This window comes from Labrus mixtus, chromosome 13, assembly GCF_963584025.1.
Source record: "Labrus mixtus chromosome 13, fLabMix1.1, whole genome shotgun sequence".
Lineage (NCBI taxonomy): Eukaryota > Metazoa > Chordata > Actinopteri > Labriformes > Labridae > Labrus > Labrus mixtus.
The window spans coordinates 23,856,884-23,874,010 of record NC_083624.1 but is presented as its reverse complement, the minus strand read 5'-3'; the positions used below and the strand labels follow the sequence as shown (position 1 = coordinate 23,874,010).

General features: G+C 41.1%; 1 protein-coding gene across 3 annotated transcripts in view; it reads left to right on the top strand.

The window, feature by feature from the left end:
• Window positions 1-17,127, top strand: part of dip2a (disco-interacting protein 2 homolog A) — a 79,333-nt gene that overhangs the window by 42,919 nt on the left and 19,287 nt on the right. For 2 of the 3 annotated variants that reach the window (XM_061054271.1, XM_061054273.1), the window contains exons 2-7: window positions 4,157-4,228; window positions 8,032-8,151; window positions 8,241-8,360; window positions 12,769-13,041; window positions 14,881-15,018; window positions 16,268-16,309. In XM_061054271.1, coding sequence (XP_060910254.1) covers window positions 4,157-4,228; window positions 8,032-8,151; window positions 8,241-8,360; window positions 12,769-13,041; window positions 14,881-15,018; window positions 16,268-16,309 — 765 coding nt within the window. The remainder of the gene's footprint in view (window positions 1-4,156; window positions 4,229-8,031; window positions 8,152-8,240; window positions 8,361-12,768; window positions 13,042-14,880; window positions 15,019-16,267; window positions 16,310-17,127) is intronic. The other variant, XM_061054272.1, reaches the window with a different exon arrangement.

Below are 17,127 nucleotides of genomic sequence, written 5' to 3'. Positions count from 1 at the left end.
CATATTTTTAAATATGAAGGTTTCTACATTTTATTTGTCCTCTAGACAGTGTAACTTGGGACCATTGGTTCAACAAAGGAGTTTGAATGCTTTGCTTCGGGCTTCAGATATTACTGCAGCGCCTTTTTTCACTTCTCCAACAACAATTATATGCATCCCATATTTATTAATAAATAACAGCTGTTGAAGGTTGATATCTAAATGAATGGTTCTGAGCAGCACAATTATACATGGAGTTATACCTTAAATTGTTAATCATCACCTACTGTTTTTTAGCTAGACAGATGAGTCAAAAAGGCAGACTGTGCCTGTACCTCTTAACACACTCCACAATCAAACATCTATAGTAAACTAATCCTGCATCAGTGTGTGTTGTCCTCTCCTGCTGGCTTCCTATTTAAATGGGCTCACCGCCAAAGTGTGTGTGTGTGCACTGTGCATGATGCCCATAGAAATAGTTGAGTTAGAGTTGACATTCCCTGGCTCTCTGGCTCTATAAAGGAGAGACAAAATGTGTTTGTGTTACTGTGTGGACATATTATTTTCATATATATTTAAAGTTGGTGCGTGAAGTTGAGTCTCACACCTCACAGTAAATAAGATAGACCTCCCTATCCCCCATCCAGAGCTTCAATATCTGTCCCTTATGTGTTTGTGCTTACTTGTGGAGGAATGTGCTGCTTCAGTATTTCCCTTCTTATTGAAGAGCTCCATCTGGGCAGTTGTAGGGTAATTCTCTAATGGGCCTCAGTGGAGCAACAGCTCCACTCAAAAGCCATCGGTCAATTAAACTCAATAGCCATCAGTCAGTCGTAGTCAATAAGACAAAGCAGAGGACAGCGGGCTCTCTTTACTGTCACTGTTCAGAGTGTCACAAGATTGACTGTCTCTCTTTCCAAATTGGATCCAGTGCCGGGTGAGAGGAATGTTTACCGCATCAACATTGTGCCAGATGAAAATGCCTCTGGTCTTTGGGAAATAGAATCTTGTTGCTTCAGATAGATGGCAGTTACTGCACAAGACACGCATTAATACCCTTAAAAACTTGACATAAGCCGCATGACATCCTTCTGTTCTTTTTATCTGTCCTCAGCAAGAGCTGCTGCAGGTAATTAAAGAGAAAGGTCAAAAGATGACTGGATTGCTTAGTATGCAGGGACAGTGAGCCCTTAAGGGTTTAAAGGGAGGTGAAGAGGTTACAGTGGAGGGATGAAGGCATTAAAATAGGAGGTTTAAGTTAAAGGTGGATTGCAGCCTGTAATAAATAAGAGAACCTAGTCTTCCACCTGAGCTCCCTCTGTCTCACCTCTCCACTCTCGATATACCTATCCCCTTTATGTTACAGCTCTATAACATTGCGAAGCCTGTAGTCAGCACAAAAGGGGGACAGGGGTCAAACAAGTTGTTTCCCATCATGCTGTACAGTATATGTGCTGTAAATGCAGCTTGTCCCTTGTGACTGTTTTCTTTTTTTGAAAGAGGTGCTAAGCTTCTGTTCATCCATCTATTTTTTTTCTCTCTTCCCTGCTTCCCACTATCTTTTCTATCTTCTGCTATTCCCCAGGCAGCAGACCACATATTGACCTTTGAATCATCCTGTTTTTTCTCCTTATGGAGGCACTCAAAGCTCTAACAGGGAGGGGGGAATAGAGTGTCTCTCTCTGAATACGTAAAATGAACACACAAATAGGTGTGTGAGCACATGCACGCAAATACTTTTTAATGCACACTCCCAAAGGAAACATTTGACTACATTGTTTGCCATTCCTCCATATTTAATGACAAAGCTATTTGTTCTCAGATCAAAAGATAAGCTTCACTGAGACATAACTTGATGGATCACTGTGTGCTAGGGGCCGCTTTGCCACCGAGGCCTCTAGCCAGAATTTGGATCCATCGAAGAGAAAAGGCCTCTATTGTTTGGTTGTCAGGCTGGCTGGCTGCTGTAGTGCACAGACTCAGGCACACTGGCACACACACACAGACATACACTGATGTACACGCATAACAAACAGAGCCACTTATCACCAGAAAGAGTCAGTGTCAGGTCAGCCGACCCTGCCTGTGGACAGCGCTGTATTGTTGCAAGCCTGCAGCTCTCCTGGACATTAACAGTGAAGGCATTCAGATGTTACTGGTGACTCAGGACCAGTAGGCAGCATGGAGACCAGTGTAACCAGCAACACCTGTCTATACACTAACACACTGTTGTGGTCAAGAGGATTGGACTGGCAAAGAAAAAAATGCTAAATGTTTTGTTTAAGAAACTTTTGTAAAAAACAAAATCTATAACAGCTTAGTAACACATGTCAATAAAATATATCTATACAAAGGGCATCAAGATATGGTACTGTAATACAGGGGCAACCTTAATTATGCCTTTTATATGTGAAACACATATTTAAGTTTAAGCAAAACTAAGATTTTACAAAATATATTTGATGACATGGTGAGGATTGCAATCAATGGATTCAGATACTTTTTGCTTTTTCACTTGACCTCCACCTGATCGACCCCACTTGAGAGCCTTGACACATTCATATGAGGGACACAGTGGGATTCCTATTCATTGGACTGTTGTGGTAACAATCTTACCTCAGAGCTGTCCACTTTTGTGAGCAATTCTAGCTTCCTGCCATAACAATATGTCATGTCAAGCGGATGTTTGACTTTGACACTCATCACAGGCTGACTATTTGACTGGCATATTTTCCATGAGGCCCCTTCTTCTTCTTCTTCTTCAGCTTTGTTGTTGGACCCTTTTTCCCCCGGAATCCATCTTCATTGGTGTTGGAGCTTGTTTTTGAGGTCAAATGAGGGAGCACAGTTACGTAGATACTCATGGTTTGTGTCTTTGAGGTGCTGTCAGTCAGCCCTCTCTCAAGACATCAATATGTCTTTTGTTTGCAAAAGAGCGAGCCCACCCAGCCCACGGGCCTCAGCCCTCAAGTGTGTCTGATCAGATCTGACTGACTCATTTGACTCAATAACTCAGAGTTGTGTAACTAAAATAAATGTACTAAGGGGAATGCTTACTCAATAACACGCTGCCAAAATGAGATGAACATTTAAATCTAAATGGCACATTATGATGATGATAAATAAGTTCTCTGTTATTTTATCCCAAATGGAACTTTGCCAACCAGGCAAAGAAACCAATTTTTGATTATATACAGCTGTTGGACCTGCTATTGAAACTTTATCCTCAGAAAATACAAGCAATCAATGCATCATTTAAAAAGTGCCTTGAGAGATAGGACAGTGGATAGAGTCGGAAATTGGGGAGAGAGAGAATGACATGCGGGGAAGGAGCCACAGGCTCGACTCGAACCTGGGCCGCCCGCTAGGACGACTACAGCCTCCATGCATGGGGTGTGTAACCACTGCGCCACCAGCGCCCCTCAATGCATCATTTTATTTGTTCATAATCTTTTTTACAACAGATGAATGTTTGACTTACCCTTGTCAAGTGACAGCCAAAAGAGTCAAGCGACAAATCTTGCTGTATCTACAAAGTGGTAGAATTACTTAGTCTTCTTTCTGTCATCCTTTCCCTCCATCTCTCTAGGTCCTTATTTTTTAAGTTTATTAGAGTTGAATTCTGGTTTGAACACTTTTACCTTGATAATACTCTCAAATGGGGCAATTACAATAACATGCAGCTAGATCTTAATTAAAAAGCCGCCTTCTAATTATGTGTCAGGAGACGACTGAGACAGATTCAGTTCATGCTGACATCAGCAGAGTTTTTATTTCTGGTTAAATGACTGCAGGGGAAATGTTCCAGACGCACCAGACAAATGATCTTTTAAATGCCTCTTGCTTTGCCGATGTTATCATTCAAGTATTCAGTAGGAAATTCACCACACTTCCACGTCGAACATATGTAGCAATTGCATTGTCATCTCCTTTGTAAAGGTGAGAGAAACATTCAGAGAGGGAGAGCTGGTCATCTGCTACCACAAGCCTCCTCTGGTGCCCTGTGGTGCCAGTGTTACCATCCTGAGAGTGTGATCCTGAGACACACACACACACACACACACACACACCACGGAACAGCAGAGCTAATGACTCATCTCTCTGTCCCCCCCCTCCCTCCCCTCCCTTTCTCTCTGTCTGTCTGTTCCTCTGTTTTTCTCTGTCTCTGTCTGAACAGGGGACATCACTCAGAAGGGCTATGAGAAGAAAAGAGGCAAGCTGTTGGCACCGTACATCCCACAGATACAAGGTAAGGCACACAGGCCAACAGAACAATATTTACTTTGGCTGCCTGTTAGCATAGCAGTTAGCATGGCTTCATCACTACACCAAAGAGAGTAAGAGAAGTCTCTACGTTGTTGATAATGATGACTATAGGGGCAACAAAACTTTATGCTTGTAGAAAAGAAAGGAAAACAAAGAGATGTATCTTACAAAGAAAAACAAGTAAAATACAAGAAAATTATTTTAAGGAAACAATATAAAAGCAAAGCTAAAAGAAAATTCATGGACGAAAAAGTTGATTCTTCTTCAATACATAATGGTTGTTTTGACTTTACTAGTTAAGATTGTCTCCGCTGGTGTGATGTTGTTTCTTGGGGTCAGGGCTTTAACTACGGTCCTGTGACCCTTGGGTCTGTTATTAATGCTGTAGCCCTCCATCAGCTGTATATCAAAGTGTTTAAAGAGGCCCAATGAATATCGTCGCTAACCAACCGAGGCGAGGGAGACATACTGTAATGGAGTTGTAAATATACAGTCTCTCTCCTGGAATGATAACTGGTCCACACTCATTATTTTTAGGTGTGTGTGCTACTCTCCGAATGTGAATGCCGAGCTCTTAAAATGAAGTTAACTTTTCTTACACAACGCTTTTTATTTGTTTTGTTTGTTGGGCAGTTTTTGCATATTTCTGCAATTCTGTCTTTGCATGACTTTCTGTGTTACTGTACTTTTAAGTGTATGGGTGCTACATCATTCATATACTGTATATAAATTATGTGTATTTTTAGCTCTGGCCTCGCAGTCAGTGAGTCCCAGCCGCTTTGGTCACACTATATGGTTGGGTTGGTTTGTGGGAATCCCAGTGTAAATTTATTGTCTGTATACTTCATGTTCCTCCATCAGCGGTCCATGGCGGTCTTTGGTTTGGCTTGTCATCCGAGCACCAAGCTTCAGTGGAAACCAGAGTCTGGTGTGGGACGCTCACTTAATGCTTTTCACTGAAGTTAGGAGGCCTGTTATTGAGCTTGGGCGGATCACCTCCTCCATTCTGTATCTTTCTCTTTCCTCCCTCTGCCTCCTTGTTACCCTGGATTCATGTGCCTATTTATTCACGTCCTTTCTGTTGTTTATTGTTAGATCCATTCATTCTGGATTCTGACAGCTAAAGAAGGGGATTGATAGATTTAGAGCTGCAGTGGGTGAGCTTTTCAATTGGGAAGACTCTATATTTACAACACACGCTTCCAGCTGGATGAATACATGTGTTGGAAATTACTGACACATCCATCCAACACGATGAATCAGTGGGTTAGGGTTTAACAGCGCTACAGAGCTGAAATAAAAGACCAATAGACTATAAGCTTCAGCGCTCCATACAAAATGTCATAATCTGGTTTTCTGCCTTATATTTCACAGCTGACATACTGTGGAACTGTGCATATGCCAAGTCCAATAGAATGGGTGCAGACGATTGTTAGAGAGAATCAATAATAGAGTTGACTTATTTATTTTCTGTTTTTCTGTTATTTCTTGCATTCATTCAATTTCATCAGGCACGGTCAAATACACAATTGTGAGCTATAAGTGTAATTCATTAATCGAGCATAAATTCTCACCAGGAAGTGAGACATCACACAAGTGCCATCAGTCACCACACGGCATAAGTGTCTGCATCAGACAGGTGCTTAAAATTCATCAGGGCTCACTATGAACCAATAACAACATCTGCTGTGACAGAGCATGCCCCTGATTGGTTCGGCGTGGCTTGTCTCTGAAATGCGTTCTGCCCAGCAACCTGGTGTCCTGACTTGTTTTATAGACCTGTCTCCTCTGGGAGCTGGGGAAAGGATGTAGTGTGCCTGGGATGTCAGAGCAATATAGGGAACCTGCATATATTGATTGTTTATGCATGCTCAAGGGATGCTGTGTGTGTGTGTGTGTGTGTGTGACGCTCCATTCATTGTGTGTCCTTAAATGTCCTCAGGCCTTATTAAATCTTGTTTTGAAATTCTTGTTTGGAATGGATTTAGTTGAAGCCTGTGAGAATGTTGCTCAACATTTCGATGTGTGTGTTGCTGCTGTCTTAGAGTTGCTGACTGTGTGGAGCTCACTGATCCCCGCTAAGCTGCCGCTGAAAAGCTGATGGCTGGCTTGCTGGCCCCGGTGTCTGACTGGCCTGCCAGCTAGCTGCTGGATCTAGCTGGTTGAATGTGGCATGGTACAAGTCTGTCATGGAAAGGCTTTTTCTCGAATGGATATACTTGAAAAGGCAGCCACTCTGTGTTATTCAGTTGGTCAGGGGTCAGCAAAAGTTGCAGCATCACAGCAACCTCAAAGCTGCCTACAGTCTGCTCATAGATGCTACTCAGCTACACTGTAAACTTTTCTACCCACTTGTGGATTCAGACTTCTGTTAATGCTCAGTAATGATAGTTGCTGTCACATTATATCTCTGCAAAGGATGTCATCTGTTTTCACCTCATATTCACTTAATGAAGTTACGATTACTGTTACTCTGATCATATTATGACACTTATTCAGCTGTAATTTAGGATCCCTCCTACACAATTTCTAAGACATCAATATTCAAAAGTATCTGCAAATATTACAATTTATACAAGCTCTGATTTCCTAAACACTTTGTTGACTTTTATTCCCACATATTGAATGTGGTGCAATATTTACTTTCCAGACCAAGTTTGACTTTTTTAGGATATTACTCATCTTTGTAACCACCGATTATATAATATTGCAAGCCTCCAAAAGTGGTTGGCGTCCAACAACAGAAAAACAATATCAAATTTGGGTGGTGGGGAACTTGGATAGTGCAGCATGGGTAAAGCTTTTGCTCTGCCCATAGAGAATTGAGATTCAGTTTTCGTAGTGTTGCCACTGGTGTGGTTGTGAATTTCAATTAATTTGTGAGGTTTGCTTTGAGATCTTGTGGGAATAAATATATTTCCGTATTCTAGCATTAGCATCCAGTAAGCAGGTGTCTTTAAATAAATAGAAATACAGACAAATTATTTACATTAACATATTTCTCTGTGTTCCCCATATAATACTGTTGTGTCAAACTGAGCCTGATATACATTTCATGAGTAAGTTTCTTCATGTTATGTATTATTTAACATACAGAACCTTATCTACCATAAAAAGGGTAAGATGTAGGTTTTCCCTCAATAATTAATGGGCGAAAAGTTAATTTGTGGAGAACATGTGAAAGCTCAACATAATTCTCCAATAGATTAATCCTTCCTTCAAACTTAAAATACATAAGTATGAGACCATGGGGAGATGAAGTGAAGCCAGTGGAAGAGGGCTTCTAGTAGAGCTCAATCCATGACCTTCCTTCAGGCGGTAGTCTTGGGTTTTCCCCTCTGATTCTCACATAAGTTACTTAATGAAGCTAGCAGTGAGAATTGCATTAAGTAAAGGGTGAATAACAGCCCTCACCACATTGAGCACAGAGAATTTGACGAGTCTGAGTGTTTGATAATTTTAGTGCACTCTAGTCAGATGATGTTGTCTTTTTGACATTCATGGTGCTTAATAACCTCCTCTCTGTTATGACTGTGTAATTTGCATTTGCTTTCCTTGGAAAGCTGGGAGGCATCTTGAAAGCTGTGAGAGAGGCTGGATTAATTAAAGTGAATACTTTCTCAGCTCTAAGCTACAGTATGAAACGAAAGCAGTCTAAATAGGGATTACTAGTAGATACTTGATCTGGCAGTAAGTCAGACATGGAGTGTTTCTCTGCCCATTCTGATGAATACATGGACCTGCTTCATACTGTTCTTTCCCTGTTTTGGTCTTTTCTCTCTCCAGGTGTAGATCCTTCTCTGCAAATTGACAACAGGATTCAGTCCTCCTCACAAGCAGTTCTCCCAGGTTCCAAACACAACAAGTCTCGGGCCGCCAACACCCGGGATGAACGCTTCAGATCTGGTAATCATGCGTCCGTGCTGCAGGAGAGTTTTAGATATCTGCTGCTCTTCTTTTATGATGTAATTAATTGTTTTGATTTGTTCTCTTAGATTTGCACACAGAAGCCGTCCAAGCAGCTCTGGCAAAGTACAAAGAGAGGAAGATGCCAATGCCCTCCAAGAGACGATCTGTGTTAGTTCAGTCTTCTGTTGAGGCATGCACCCCGCCAGGTGAGACCTCTGCTCCCATTAACCCGCTGCTCGTCAAGGGCAGCATTTGTCCTTTGCAGCCTGGGTTTATGCTCACACTTGCTTGTTTACATGTGTTCCCATGAACGTCAGAGTGTAGGTTGAGACGCTCTGTTGTGTGCAGTTATGGAGGTGATGCTGTTGCCACTGGAAAGAAAGACAAAGTTTGATGAATGCGGCCATTCTTTTCCCTATAAAGAAGTCTTTTCTCAGCGATGTGTTCCCAGGCAGACCTTCCCACATGAGTTGCATAATGAAAGCATAATCAGATTTTTAACAAAGTGTTTAATGTTGACCTTTTACTTGCTTTTGTAACTTTGTACTGTGTGGGCCGGCTCATGTAAATATTTGTAGTTTGTCTGAATTCTGCAGCTTCTTTTTGTTTGAGAGCAAAGTGACCAAAAATATATTGTGTTGTTATTTTGCCACAAATGTCTTTGAGATCAGTATCTTTCAATCATTCTGTGTGATATCTGTGTGGGATTTGATCACAGGAATCTTACTAGGCTCTCAAATACTGCAGTGGCTTATTTGGTGTCTAAAAGTTAATTGGTGGGGGGCCTCAGAGCCTCATGCTGTGGGTAAAGTGAGAGGACACAGCGGTGGACCAAGTAACCGGATTAAGTGCTCAGACACTGGAGTTTGAACTGGTAAAAGGAGAGGTCATCGTCATGGTTGTTTTCAGTCACTTCTGATGGATCAACTGTAATCTACTGTGAAAAAATACATGGGCATGGCTGACAAACCCACAAAATCACCACATATAATATAATATTATCTGAGTTATCTGAGACTCTGCTACAAATGACAGGCCAATGAAAGCCAATGGAACCATTTCATTTAAAAAATAAACTTTATCCAAGTTTAAAAGACCTTCAATACACATGAACTAAGATATCAACCATTTAAATTAAAGGCCATTAAAATGCTTAGTGGATTAGTGAGTTTTCAACCCTGAACAGAGCTCTAATGTTTAGCTGAATAAAAAACAAATGCATTTTTTAAAAACATTTTCCTTTTCAATCTGTAAACCTGCTTAGTATCAGTGGCTTGTTCACATCTGGTCACACTTTGTGTCTGACCACTCCATGTCTGGTTGTGAAGACTCTATAGTAATGTGAGCAAAGTCTTTTTAAGTTTACCATTCAATAAAAAAAAAGTGCCGCCCTTGTCGCCTAGCAACCTCAACAGCAGCATGGGAACTAGCTGCTGTAAAATGCCCTGATTATTATGGCCAAACAATTCATCCACAAATCTAGATTGAAGAAGACCAGACCACTGTTCTTTAGCGCTGTTTAAGTCAATTGTTCTACGATACACTTGGTTGTGGACGATTCTGCATCGATGCAATGACAGAACATAATCGACTATTGCATACTGATGCATTTGAAGGAGCCTTTGAAGTTTGACAGTCTTCAACCCTTTTCACACATACGGAAATCTCCTGAAAAACTCCGGAGATTAGGCTACCCGGAGGTTCTTTAGGCTATGTGTGAACGCAAACAGCTGCATTTTCGCGCAGACTTTACCCAGAGTTTCTCCGGCCAGACCCCTAGTATTAAAGAAAGTCCGAGTGAGCTGATGTCTGAACGTGGCAGCATATACTCCGGAGATTTCTACTCCAGCCAATAGAAAGAGAATGACGTTTATATACAGTGACCGGCTAAAGTGTCTGCACGCGACCACTATGATCTCCGTGCACGTAATTAAATGGCTGCATTATGTTTTCTGTTCGTCAGTATGTTGTTCTCCTCTCTTTTGTGGATGTTGTCATTCCATTGGATTACACATAGCATTGATATAAAGGCAAATATTCTCATTATAACGTTGTGTAGCGGACTCTGTTGCTTTGGCCGCTACTTCCGCGTTGTTTATTTACGTCACGTCTTACCTCGGGAAATCCCCCGAGCCCCCTCCCCTCTGACAGGGAAAGTCTCCAGCTGTGAGGAGCATATGTGAATGGCTAGGTCGGGAGAATCTCCGGAGCAGTCCTCCTGTAATTATCTAGATAAGTGGCACCGGAGTGCATATGTGAAAACGGCTTTCGACGCACGACTTTGAAGCAATCGGCCTAAAAATGTGCACCTTGAAGGAAGCAGCCCTTAAATGTGGATGTAGCACAACAGTATAACCAATGCACAGACAAAATGATAAAAACAGGGTGCACAAAACAAATTAAATCAAGTTCAATCATGGAATCCATAAAAAGCAGACAAAATAAATTTAGACATACAGACGTTCAGAATACTTTTGGACTCCCATCAGTTTTAATTTCTATCCAGTGCTAGGTAGATAATGTAAACTAGAAATAGGGAAAAATATAACTAGCAAATATAGCATGCTAATATTGTCATTGTGAACGTGTTAGCATGCTGACATTAGCATTTGGCATCTTAATTACTTTTTTCAGAACTAGAAAAGTTCTGAAAAGTAATCGATGAAGCAGATTTACCATGTATAGGACATAGATGCAGCGACGAAATTTCATTGAACAAGTTCAGCTAACTTTACTAATTACTAATCTTTGTTTGCTTGAGCCCTGTATGTAATCGCTGCATGAGACGAGCGGAGAACTCTGCATCTGATACTGTGTCTGTTCAGGTTTCCTCTCTTTTATGTCCCTCCCTACTTGTAATTCCTCCATAACTTTCTCTGACTCACCTTGTATTCCTGTTTTCTCTGTTTATCCATGACTAATACTTTTCTCTATTTTAGTTTCTTTTCATACTTTCCACCTCTCTATTTCTATTTTACATTTTTCTCTGCCCCCCTTCTTCCTTCTCACTCTGTGTATCTGTGTCAAGGTTACTGAGAGAGAGAGAGAGAGATTGTAAAGAGAGAGGAATAACAAAACAGAATCATAAATGCGAGACGGCCCCCATGAGTCTGCTGCTTGTAGAGACATTAAATTTGAGGTTTGTATAATCAGACCTCCTCCAGCCTCTGACAGCCTCTGCAACCCAAAGAGAAAAGCTTGAGGAAAGTAATGCTGAATTTGTCTGTTAACTGGTGGCCTCAACTTGTAGCTACATGTGATTAGGACCTCTATTCATCACATGAAGGCTTATTGGTTTAGAGAATATCAAGCTGATCACACACACAGACAGGCTTCATTTGTTTCCTAAATGTCTCTGACACTGAGAATAGATTTTCCATCTTATGTGGCCTTTGTTTTTTGTTTTTTTTGGTGTGTTTAGTAAGTGTACTGGATTTTATTTCAATAATTTTTGACAGAGCAACAAGTTTTGTGATTTCATGGTTGAGTGCTGCAGAATATGTGCTGCCGTTTGCTTTATCAATGGTGAATAATTGGGTCAAGTGTGACCTTTGTTGTTCATTTTGAAAACTGTCATCATTTATAACTTTAGTTTGTCATTTTCTGGAAGTGGATGATGCCTACGCCTGCTTTGCTTAGCCCTTTTATTGCACTCATTTCTCTGCAGACAACCGATCTCAGCTCGTGTGTTATTTCAGCGATTCAATCCAAAAACCAGATATTTCTGGGAGCGTGGTAGATGAAGTGGAATGTGTTCATTTCGAACGATCCTTCCTTTGAAGTCGTTCCCTTTTGGTCTATTTTTGCTCAGACCAACTGCTCACAGATACCTCAAGGGAGAGACGGTATCATTAGTGACTGGATTTGAGTCCACGCCAAAATAATAGAAGCATACACTACACTTACCAATGTTTTATTTTTAGAGCACTATTAAGTCATCGTGCCATTTGTGAGTTTCTTTTCTTCAAGTATGATATATATGTTAGTATTTTAGGTTTTCTTTCCTGATGCAGCACCTTCAAGCAGAATTGATGTTATTAGACGATATGGGAATGTTCTGAAACGCTAAGAAGAAACTGAAATCAACCCACCTCAAGCACTATTTCTCATAGCTGCCTAACTTTCAAGCAGTACCCATTGTATTAAAAGACTTATACCATAGACATTTCTCTTTAAAGCTGCCTCTCTTGTTGTGTTCTTTTGATTAAGCTCACAGTCTAGTTTTAGTGTTTCAAAATCAAAACGTAATATGTCCTCTACAAATAGAGACACTCTGTTGTCTGCTGTCTAAGTATTTCACACTTTATCATTCAAAGACAGTTCACTTCAGTTGTACGTGGGATGTTTATGCCTGTGTGATATGTGGCTTCTTTTATAGGCAATCAATATAAAATATATATACACAACCAGCAAAGTCAAAAGACCTTTCCATTTCCATTGAAATCATCTAGTCATCCCTCTATCTTATATGTACTCTAAACAGTATATATAAATAGAACAATGCATCGTCTGCATATACACTAAATCCCGGTCATTTTCTTGATGACTTTATAGTCCTTCCCATGTCTTTGTCCGAGATTGTGACGCTGCCCCTTCTTGACCTGTCAAACACAGACACCTCCTCAGCGTCAGAAGACGAGGGCTCGCTGCGCCGGCAGGGACGTCTGGCCACCTCCACGCCCTACCAGGGCCATGGCCACCCGGCCGTTGAGCACTGGTTTAACCGTGTCATCCAGGGTTCGTCCACCTCATCCTCCGCGTCATCCACCTCATCCCACCCGGGAGGGAGATCTGTCACCACCACCACCAACACCACTGCCCACGCAGCCCTCAACGCCAACGCCGCAGCTACCGCATTGGCGGACCTTATGGCACACACCCAGCTAGGTCAGTGACACACATGCAGTCTCTCATTTCATCACATCTCAGTAAGCAAATCTGTATGATCCATATCCCTTTTTCATAGACACTCTCATCAAGTTAGTTTAGAGGGGAATATGTTTTGCTCAATGCTTATTAAAAAATTTTGCACCCCAAAGCTAATCTGGGAAGTGTGAAAAGTATGTAGGTTGGTTTTCAGCTAAAGTTGGACATGGTGAACTAGAATAAGGTAAACAAGTTGGATGCTTGAAATGATTCCCTGCATATAACATTCCCTGTATTCTGTTGCGCTGGGGCAAAAAAATCTCATGAGTTTCATTGGGGTAACCCTGATGGAAAAATGAATTCACATACAGTATTATTGTATATTTGACAGGCCTGTAGGACTGTCCTATGTTTTTGAATTGCTTCATCTATCTGTAGAAGTGAATCATAGCCCTGCACTGTTTTAAATGTGCAGACATCAGCAGAAGCTTTGTGTGTTCTACTGTCAGCCAATCATGTCGAAAGGGTGACATTTGAATCCGTGTTGTGTTGCTCAGACTGATTTCTACGACTGTCACATCGATCGCAGACAGTCAGCATGTCTCACACATCTGCTACAGCCGAGGCCTTATCTCCCTCAACAACACAAAAGCTCTTGATGAAACAAGACAAAGGGAACAAGCGACAGAGTTTGAATAAACATCTCTTTAATTAGCTGTCTCAGTCATCTTAAAGTCATTCAGTCATGTGAAAGGGTTCACAGCCACTTCCACGTCAAAACTCCCTGTTCCATGTTGCCACTGAGTGTCAAAAGCTAGTTAATGAGATTCAGCGGATTTATCTCCATCCATCCCTCCACAGCAGCAAAGTGAGACAGTGTCTTGCTCGTATATCTGTGTCTCCCCTCATGTGTGTCTGTATGTGTTGCTGGCAGAACGATATCCTATTAGGATGGAGATGTCTGATTTCTGACCAGCTTGTCTCCCCTCAAGGTTGCTGTCATAAAGTAGCGACAGTTACTGGCTCTGAATGGAGCTGTAAATATATCTCCCATATTATCCTGTGGCTTGGCCTTTCAATCTTTGATTCCGCCTGTCATTCACTTCAGCAGTAGACAAGGACGGGAAGGCAATCACACACGAGCAACATTTTATGCTTATATAGACTGTAATAACAAACATCAGAAGAATCACATGTTTTGCTGTTAACCTAATATGTTAATAATAGCTTATGAGGGGAACCTTGGCACTCAGGTTTTTCTGCAGTTTCCTATAACAAACATTTTCAGTGCTGGAAAAAAAGACAAACAGAACAGGGAACAAACCCCCTGACATGACATAGACTTCCATGCGCTGACTGAACATAAGGATTGCTATTTTTAATTAAATGGCCAGTTGTGTAGAGCCCTCACACTTTTATGTTGCAGTTTTCTATAAAAAAAACATTCACAGCTAAGTACATAAATTAAACTATCATGGTTACCATAAATGATTATTACAACTGTATCTCCCTTTAAATATGACCTGGTGTTTCGGCCTGCTGCTTTGGTTCAAAGGTCTGTGAGACTTTTTTAGAGTTCAAAAAGGCTTTTACAATGTTCTTACACTGGCCTGTTATTCATATTATACAGGCATTGTGTTCTATGTCTTACTTAATGAAATTATTCTGTATCTGAGGAGACATTAAGGTAATGGAAAATTAGGTAAAATATACTCTTGCCCAGGTAAAGACTCAGCGTGTAGGTGTCAAAAAAGCCTTCAGATCAGTTGTTTCTCAAGATTTTCATTTATTAAAAATGGCAACAAGAAAAAGGCCTGGCAATTGACCTTGTAACCCCCACCGACACCCCACTCATCACAGATAACCACTCAGCGCCCCCTGATGTGACGGGGCTGTCGGAGCGCTCCTCACTTCATGCTGAGCGGCCCCAGGTAGCCTCAGTGCGAGGCGTTTCCCGTGGCCACAACCACCACACCAGCGTCATGGAGACTGCAGATGGTGAGTTTCCTGCTCAATCTCTCACACACAAAAACACACACACACACACACACACACACACACACACACACACACACACATCAACCCAGTCACCTCCCTCTCCCTTCCTCCCCTGCTGTCCGTCCCTCTGTCTTCTTCTTAGTTAGTCTGCCTCATACTGGCAAAAGCTGCTGACTGACCCAACTGTGTTGCCATGGTAACAAAACTGCACCTCTCCAAACCACCCCCAAGATAAGATGTGTCTACCTTAATGCTTAAAATGTCATTGACACTAATGAAAACACATTACCTATAATGATTAAAAAGGAATGTTGCTTCTTTTTGAGTTAAAAAAAACAGGAACTCATTAAGGCAGAGCTGTAAACCATTTTTTTACAGGTGATTCTTGTGCTAGTTTCTGTTTGTGAATCAGTGCATAAAGTGAACAGCCCCCAAACATCGTTCATCATTCAAATGGCACTGTCTATTTTGCAGCCAGTATCGGGAATTAAATGTCGTGCAATGTAGCAATGGATGACCTATGAGATCAGATGTAAAGTAAGGAGTCATTGCAGTGTATATCATCTCAATTTAACTGTTTATGTTTCTAAAGGTCATCATTACAGATGATCTAATCTCAGGAAATACTCAAAAGGGTTGAACGAGTTGGTGATACAGTGTTTATACAACGAGGTGGTTTTCTTGAGTTGCTATACATGACAATTGGGTCAACCATTCTGTGAAGAAGTGCCCGTGTGTTCCTGTCACCGCTCCATTCATTTAACATCAGAGCTGATATGCTGCTTTGAATTAGCGTCCAATACGTTAATAAGCTAGCAGCGTGAAACTAGAACACAGCTTCACCACAGCTTTACCCCTCCTGTCATCCACCCTTTGTCATGAAGATGGTGTTAATTGTCTGCTTATCAATACTACACCAGCCCACCTGGCTGACACACAAAGAGGAAATGGATGTGTTACATCTATGGATATTTCTTTGGAAAAACAAAATATGTATATATTATTATTTGTATGTGTTGTTTTCTTGGTGACACTCCTGATGAAAGTTTTACCATGTGACAAATTAAAAAAATGACTAAAATAACAAAAACAGCACAAAATCCTAGAATTGTTGTCATGGTACGACAACAACAACAACAGTGTGTTCTTACGCCTTTTCTCTCATATGTCTAGCTGCTGGTAGACTTATCTATCACACATTCATACAAAGTTAGCAGTGCTCTTACATTGACATGTGTCTCTCCTCTAGGCTGTGAGGGGAGAGGTGATGGATCCCTCAATTTAATGGATGGTATTTATAACTGTTCCTCACACTCTGCCCGTCTGCTACATGTGCACTGCACTCTGTTGCGTGTACATTTGTGCTTGTGTGTGTTTCTGCCTTTGCTTAAAAAAAAAAAAAAAAGAAGCAAAGCTCCAGTGAATTTAGTCGTTATATTTATGTGTTTGTGTTTGTATATCAGAGTGTGTTGCTGAGGCTATAGCATCTGTACTAACTCAAAGCAATGTGAACGCTCTCTCCAGTATGGTTGTGTGGAGCAGTCTGTAAAAAGCTCTTGGCTGTGAAAAGTGTAACTTTTGGTTTTGGGTTGTGAATTATAAGCATGTTGACACTCTAGTTTCTGTCCTCACACTGAGACACCAAGACTTGTCAGTTTATGTCTCATCATATTCTGTGACACAAACTTGTATTAAACAGTAGAGAAAGACAAATGCATAAAATTGGATTGGGATTGTGGCCTGTAGCCACACCGTGTGTTCAGCTGTCAAGCACTGTGGTCATTGTAATAAAAATCTCTTAGTTTGGAATAAATATCACGCAACACAGTAACTTGGGTTATATCTCCAATAATGATGCTGTATGTGTTGTTTTCTTGACGAAGCACATACTGTGGTGCATAATGGACAAATCTTATTAAAGATGAAAACCAACAATGTAGACTTCTACTAATAAGTTATATGTAAACCCAAATATAGCCTGATAAAGAATACCTCCATCATTGTTGAAATATGATTAAAGGGAGTGCCTGTTTAGCTTAGTTGGTAGAGCAGGTGCCTCGTGCAGATTCCCCATGCACCAGTGGGCACTGGTCACTGTTTAGACTCCCA